The sequence below is a fragment of the Musa acuminata genome, chromosome BXJ1-7 (assembly GCF_036884655.1).
Source record: "Musa acuminata AAA Group cultivar baxijiao chromosome BXJ1-7, Cavendish_Baxijiao_AAA, whole genome shotgun sequence".
In the NCBI taxonomy this organism is placed as follows: Eukaryota; Viridiplantae; Streptophyta; class Magnoliopsida; order Zingiberales; family Musaceae; genus Musa; species Musa acuminata.
Genome location: NC_088333.1, coordinates 10,055,769 through 10,063,236, shown reverse-complemented (window position 1 = coordinate 10,063,236; position 7,468 = coordinate 10,055,769). Strand labels below are relative to the sequence as shown.

The 7,468-nt window shown below is 37.1% G+C and overlaps 1 protein-coding gene across 2 annotated transcripts; it reads right to left on the bottom strand.

The window, feature by feature from the left end:
* Positions 1-217: 217 nt before the first annotated feature.
* On the bottom strand, positions 218-6,513 carry LOC103991540 (uncharacterized). Of its 2 annotated transcripts, XM_009411029.3 has the most exons (7): positions 6,109-6,510; positions 4,424-4,481; positions 4,101-4,181; positions 3,886-3,921; positions 2,641-2,877; positions 2,393-2,531; positions 218-921 (listed from the first exon to the last, which is right to left on the bottom strand). In XM_009411029.3, exons 1-7 carry the CDS (start codon positions 6,291-6,293, stop codon positions 443-445), a joined length of 1,215 nt encoding a protein of 404 aa, XP_009409304.2. In that variant the 5' UTR covers positions 6,294-6,510; the 3' UTR covers positions 218-442. The 2 variants fall into 2 exon arrangements, with proteins under 2 accessions (XP_009409304.2, XP_018684996.2); XM_018829451.2 differs by lacking the exon at positions 2,641-2,877 and having other exon boundaries at positions 6,109-6,513.
* Positions 6,514-7,468: the final 955 nt, after the last annotated feature.

The window sequence follows — 7,468 nt, the reverse complement described above, 5'->3', positions numbered from 1 at the left end:
CCACGCATCGACGGCCATAAAACGCAGGCACGGGGGACCCAGCTACGTGCCTCCCGTGGTCTCAGGCTACTCGCAGGTGGAGCCGGCAAGCACAGCCAGGCTTCCGTTCTTTCTTCCTTTCCTATTGTTTCCATCGGCTTCGGTTTCTTTAGTGCTCTCATGTTTGAGAACAAAATCTGACCTTTCATTTACATCACAGTTCTATTTGGCCAAGCTATATTGCTTTATCTATGTGACTACTATTAAAGAAACCTTTACACGATCACCTACATAAGAAAGTTTCTTTTACATACACTCTCCAAAGAAGGGGCAAAAACAAGAAAGAACAGGAGAATGGGATTAGCAAGACACAATATACCTGCAGCGTGATCAGATTCTGGATTCTCTGCCAAAGACCTTGCCAAGCTCCATCAAATTATATTTACAGTTCGCGTGAAACGGTCTACAATCTTGAGCGTCTGATGCATCTTATAGGATTTAAAGGACCGCGACGGCGGGCAGATACGGAGGACTGCTTCCCATTTGAGGTAATTGGCTTTATGTCCCAGCCCTCGACATTCTTGGGAACACACACATCAAATAGGATCTGGCTTAGATATCCATGGGGATTGATGCTGGGTGAAGTAAACAAATTAGGCTTCTGGTCATCATGCAAAGAGCTTCCATCTTTTACTTCAAGTTTGCCGCTTGAACTGGGTGAGAAGAAATGATCATTGGGTCCAATGGCCACCCTTCTTAAGCTCTCGCTTGAGCTTAGTGCGTCGTGAAGGCTGCAGGAGGGCTCTAACATACTGTCACAGGAACTTCTGAGGTTTTCTGTTCCTCCATTAAATACTCTTCTCTGAGAAACAACAGTAGCTGCCTTCCCAAGAAACTCAACGAGATTAGAGTGGTAGTCAATTTGGTGATGACTATAATGCCCTACAGATAAACAACTTAAGATTACAAAGAAATCCAAATATCTTGACAGCAGAGAAAGAAAGAACACAAATATATCAAAAGAGTCAAGGTTTTGAATGTTAGTTATACTGCTGTAGATAGCAAAACTGGTTTCTTCTGCAAAGAAGCAATAAAAAAAATGTTCAAGTAGGCACAATCCAAGAAAGACCTAAATATGAGTCTATAGTAGCATTTATTGTGAAGGCAATCTTGAGCAGTCATTAGCCACACTGTACTGCTCGGATTGAGTCCAAACACTAAGGTTGGTGCCACGATATGCTTATAATTTGGCATACCCCATCTTTTAATATGGTATTTTCAGTTGCTAGTGGGAAAGGTCTGAAGACGTACAAGTGGGATGATCTTTTATGACACTTGGTAGGACAACCTTCTCATGTGGCTTCCAGCATTTATTTTTTCCCTTGTATGATTCAGGAACTGCAATGTGTTGGCACTTGATTGACAAATGCTGCTATTATCTATGGCTCCGACACAGCCTTCAAGAGCACCACAAAAAAATACACATAGGACCAGATCTATCACAAGCTTAAAATTGTGCTTGACACAACTAAAAACTGCTCAAGATTTCATATGATGGTACTTTCCTAATAGTAAGTTCACAGACAGAAATTTCAAGTCCAATATATGTTTCCACAAACTTTCTTTGTTTCTGCGACAGACATGTTTACGGAACAAATACTTCTTCAATCCTCATCAAAGGACAAGCACTAGATTAGAGATCAATTTTCCTATTAGCGGAAACAATATTATTAAAATCAAAACCAGCATCCCAGCAAAAGCAATAACTAAAAGGTTTTAGAACTACCTTAAGGAAAACTATATTTTTACATGTATAAAACCTCTAAAACCTAATGCATATGCAACACCAAGGTGGACTCAAAAGAAAGATTCAAAACCTGTAAAGATTTTTAAGTACATATCATACGACAAGTAAGTTTCAGTTTGGAATTTCATCTTCACAAATGAACATGACATTTTAGAACCTTTAATTGAATTCACCATCAAAGTCTATTTATGACTGCAGCCATGTCACTCCTCGAAAGTGACAGTACATAGAAAGCCAGATTTACTGATACAGCTAGTCACTATATAATTTGTTTCACATGATTCGGGCCTAGTTATCATCAGAGGTATCGAATGCTAACAATGATGCAAAATAATGATATATTGTTAGCTAAAAGACCCTTTAACTATTTCCCATCGAATATCTTAATGTTGTATTAAAAGCAAAGGACTAAAAGACCCTTTAATGATATTTTGTGGGCTATAAGACCCTTTAACCATTTCCCATCAAATATCTTCATGTTGTATTAAAAGCAGAAAATCAGGTATGCAAAATAATGATATTTTGTTAGCTAAAAGACCCTTTAACCATTTTCCCATCGAATATCTTCATGTTGTATTAAAAGCAGAAAATCAGGTAAGGACTAACCTACATGCGGGGAATTGCTCCATTTTACAAGTCTAACATCACCACCAAGCTCGTTCAGATGTTGGGAAAAATTGAAGATTATTTGGTAAGAGGCAAGGTCATCATCCTCCGAACAAAATATAAGAAAAGGGCCCATACTCTGCAGGCATATCAAAACCAAAAAGATGTGAATGGAAATGCCACATAAAATCAACAAATTTAGTTGGATGTAGTAAAAAAGACTTGAACATAAAGAAATAGATCATTACAACTGATGAGTACAAACTCTGCCAATATTCAGCACGCTGTGCTTCAAATCTGCTTAGAAAAACAGCATCCAGACTAGATGTCAGGACTTTTGTCATCCATGACGTTATTCTTGTTGGGCTAAACAATCTCTGAGAAGTGTGATGGAGAAATCGAGTAGCCAATTCAGCAGTGAAGTCCACAGGACTAGAATCATAAATTTGTCCACAGATACACTCTCTTATGAGCTGATATTCATCCTTAAGTGAAGAAAACAAGATTTATTAAAAATTGTCTTCAAACAAGTTTTTTTTAATAAAAAACTAAAAATAGGAATATAAATTTCAAAAAATGAGAAAAAACAAACTTGACAGAGTACAAGCAGAATTAACAGAATGTATTGGTTTCTTATTCTGCAATGTGTATTAACGGCTCCTGGTATTTGGGAAAGAAAAGTAAACATGACCTAGATATCAAGGGAACTTCGAATTCACAAAAAAAAGCATCTAAAGAGACTGACATACAAACATAAAATTTTATCAGCCAATAAGAATTCAACAGGTATCAGGTGATTAGTGATGTTGGAGCAATTAGTTCTGTTTTATGTTTGTAGTAATTTTATTTCTTGAAATATTATCAACTAAAGAAGTTCGGAATGAACTAAAAATAACCTCAATCAAAAATATTGCTAATAGAAAAACCATCTCTTTGAAGCAGAAATAGAAGTGAAGATTCCACAGGATTGGTCTATGAGATATTTGTATTTCTTTGTCTTCTTGTACTTGGGGTCTATTAAAAAGGAAAAGTTTATAATCTTAAACATAAATGATTGAATTTTTTTCCCAAGTTACAGAGATCATTATCCCTAGAAGTGGCTCGTAGAGCCATGAGATTCTAGCATTTATGCCCAATAGTGTGACACCAGCATCCATGTGTGAGGTGCATCTGAAGTGAGGCCAGGACCCTACAAGTGATGACTAGGAACTGAAGTGAATTTGAGTACTATCTTATCCATCTTTTCTCTCTACCACGTTTTATATCCTAGAAAAAAATTATTTTCCCCTATGCATATGCCCTACATCAACTAGTCTTTGACTTAGACATCACAAAAGTTTTCATCATTAGTACTAAGGCCTATCATGAACTAGTGTGAAACACATAAACCAGAAAACGGTTATAAGCTTGAACATCACAAAAAAGGATGCAGAAATTTGCTATGAGAAGTCATTACAAGTAATGAAAATTTTACTAAAAGAACACAAGCATACCAGTTTGAGTCCTTTTTGCCACTTTCCATCAAGAATCTGGTGAAAGGGAGCATAAACCATAGTCTCAGCATGAAGAAACATATATTATATATCCAATTTTATATAAGAGAACATTCTTAATGAGCTCAGACATTAATTAGAAAAGTGTACCAAAGAAGTATAAATCAAAGATGTCATTTTGTTGGACATCCATGATCCAGCACAACTGCACACACCTGAAGAACCTTATAGAGGCAACCTTTTGATCCCAAAGAGAAGCTCATGAGCACAATTGGTAACTGCCTGATCTTTATAACCTGTTACTCCAACAAGACAGAAAGTACAGACAAAATTAGACCACTTTATTACGAAAATAATTATTAGATAATATGATGCAAAAGGCAGGTTCAAGGATGCAGCCTGATGGTGCAAAATATGGACCTGCTTTTTATCTGAGTAAATGTGGTTACAACTAATCCTCCAAGTATGGAAAATCAACAGTCTAATAGTAAATAATTGGATGCTTGCCCTTGGGAACTCATTATAGTCAACTACTAACCTTCAAGAGCTCATCAAGTATACCATGAGCTAGTGAAGTGGCCTTGTCAGTGAAAAATCTGCAAAGAATTTCAAATTATGAACCTGAAAACTCCAGAAGATTTATCATTTCAGTAAGAAAATATTGTTAAATATCAGAACAAAAACCAGCAAGAGATGGACAGGGACGTGCATGGTCTAAGAGTATGGTCAAGACTACTAGACTCTAATATTAGCTTAAGTAAAAATGGCATGCATGATATTTGGAGATCAGCCTTGTCACTTGAGTAGTTATTGTTCTTTAACTTCTGGACCGGTGATTCTTTGGACACTAACATCATTTTGACAAGGTTTAGAGACAATTACCATCCAGACAAAAAAAACCCTGGAAGAAGAAAAGGCATGGGACTAACATAAACAAACTGCCAAAAGGCAGCTGTGATCCAAAACATAATAAGGGACATTCAATAATTATAAGATCATCAATGCAGAGGAAAACAATTTACTATGACACTGTATGTTTCATGGTAGGCCCCTCTCTAACAACCCTAAATAGTTGAAACTTTATGACTAGCATGATGTGGGATAAGTAACCTAATACGAGTATCATATAAAACAAGAATTCTAATACCAAATGTGATGTAGGAATAGATACTTCGATACCTAAGATGTAGGATGAAGACATACATGTACTTGCAAGCATTTTTTTCAAGAATTTAGTTTTTTTTTTGCGGAATAAAAAAAAGATGAATTAAGTGAGATAAAGGGGAAAAAAAGAGAAAATTAGACTAACTCTGACTTAAGGATTGACACTTAGAAAATTAAAGCTCATGTTTCTGCACGTCTTAACAGAGTAGCATCATTAAAAATAAAACTATAAGTTCACCCACTTGCACATAATCATAGAAATAATATTCATTCACTACGTCAGTCTCTAATCTTTCTGGATTATAACCCCTAGGTACAAGAAGTAAAATAAGGAAAAAAAAACAAAATAAAGAAAATTACAATCCATAGATCAAAATATATTGATCATTTATTTATTTATAAGAAACCATCCTTACATAAGATTTTCATTCATACATGTCATTGGAAAACAAGCAATACTGGAAAAGATGGTCACGAATTAGGAAAAGAAACAGATCCTAAAATTGCATATCCAATCACAGATACATGCTGTAGCAGATAACTATCACAAACTAGAAAATAGTCCTGAAAGCCAATAAGTTTCCTTTGTCACAATATCGTATTTATAATTCACAAGACTGTCTCAGTAATATTTAGAGTTATTTTTCAACAAATTCAATCAACTGAAGACTCGGGCAATTTTCTTTATTGAAAGTTTTGAAGGAAGCTTGGGCTATGTCTACCAACATACGTTCTGCTGTAGATAAATACACACACAAAAAAATATCAATCTCCCTAAAAACATACAATATACCCTAATTAAAGCAAACACGTTTATGCTCGACTCAAGAATTGCTCGCAGGAATACTATATATTCAGAATTCGGCGTGATCATGCTATAGTTCGCGACTTTAGAACCCCAATTGCACATAGGCCTTAAGTATTCAGTATAAAAAAAAATGAATTTGTAGAAGATCAAAGGCACTGGAACAACCGAGACATCGAAGACAACTGACGTAAGTCGATGCCGTGCATAATTTTGCTAGAAAGAAAGAAATAACCAGAGACGTCAGCGATTACAGCGTGAGAAAGTCGACATGGCAGACGAGGGGACTCCACCCGAGAGACCAGTAGAGATCGATGAAAGGCTTCAGATGGCTCTCCTGGCTGGATATCCACGCGAACAGCACCACGATGCCCTTCACTTCCCTCTGCTCTTCTCCCTCCGTCCTCCCCCAGTAGAATCGCCCTCCTTCGCCCCACATCACCGCAACGTCCGCGGTCCAACCCTCTCAAGAAACCCTACTCTATCCAACCCCGTCGAGCGAGAAGAAGAACCCCAATTTCTTCGTGCAAGGACTCGAACCGAGGACATCAGAAGGGACAGCATGGAAGCTTTCCCTTATGAGCGCTTCGTTTCGCTTCCGTTCGTGCCATGGAAGCTTTCCCTTATGATTTGGATAGCATCGACACCATATTTCGCGGTGGCGTAGGATAAAGAACCATTACAAATCATACTTTTTCTCGGTACCCGAACATTCGCTTCACCTTTCATGGGAGAAGATCCTGACCCCTCGATGGGCCCCACGTTGCTCCATGGACTCCTCCCGAATCACAAAGCAGGCAGATTGGCTGAAAATAACTCATGATTCATTAAACAGTTGGTGAAAAGGTTAAGCTGTCTATCTACCTACTATTTATGTGACAAGCAGCCTACGGTGGGGCCCTTATCTCTACCACCTGACAACTTTGTCCAATCAAAAGGCAAGTATAGCGGCGGGGAAAACTTAAAAAGGGTGAAAACGTGTCTTTGAAATGGCAGAGGGAAACGGCAGCGTTATACTTAGAAGAAGAAGGTCGGAGTTTGTGTGTTTATCCTTTCATTGCTTGATTTATCCATTAGAGCATTTATTTTTCCCTCTATCAGTGGAATGATGTGTAAACATAATCAATCGTTGACTACGTTGTTTGAAACACGTGATGCAATATTATCTTGAGATTTTGGGAATAAAATATACTGGTATAGATCCGTCATTCTATCATTCTAGAAACATAAACAAAACAAGAAATCTCTTCACCATTATTTAAAGGGGAGAGATTTGGTTGAGTTGACCACTTTGATCACACACCATCCGAATCCTACCTATCGGATTCGGGCGGAATGCAAATATGGATAAGGATTCAAGCTTCGAGAAACTATCAAATCATTGATCATGGACCAAGGGTCGATTTCCAAGTTATATCATTGATAATTTTTATAGATCAAACTAATGTAATTTAGTAAAAAATATAATATAAATTAAAAATCATCAATTTCTACTCCCAAGAATTAATGGATAGGCTATGATTTATATAGAGAGTGGGTCGTAAAGAGTTAGTATATACGAAAGAGTTAATATATATGGGAGGGGTTAGGATAATATGGTTGTATACCTCTTGA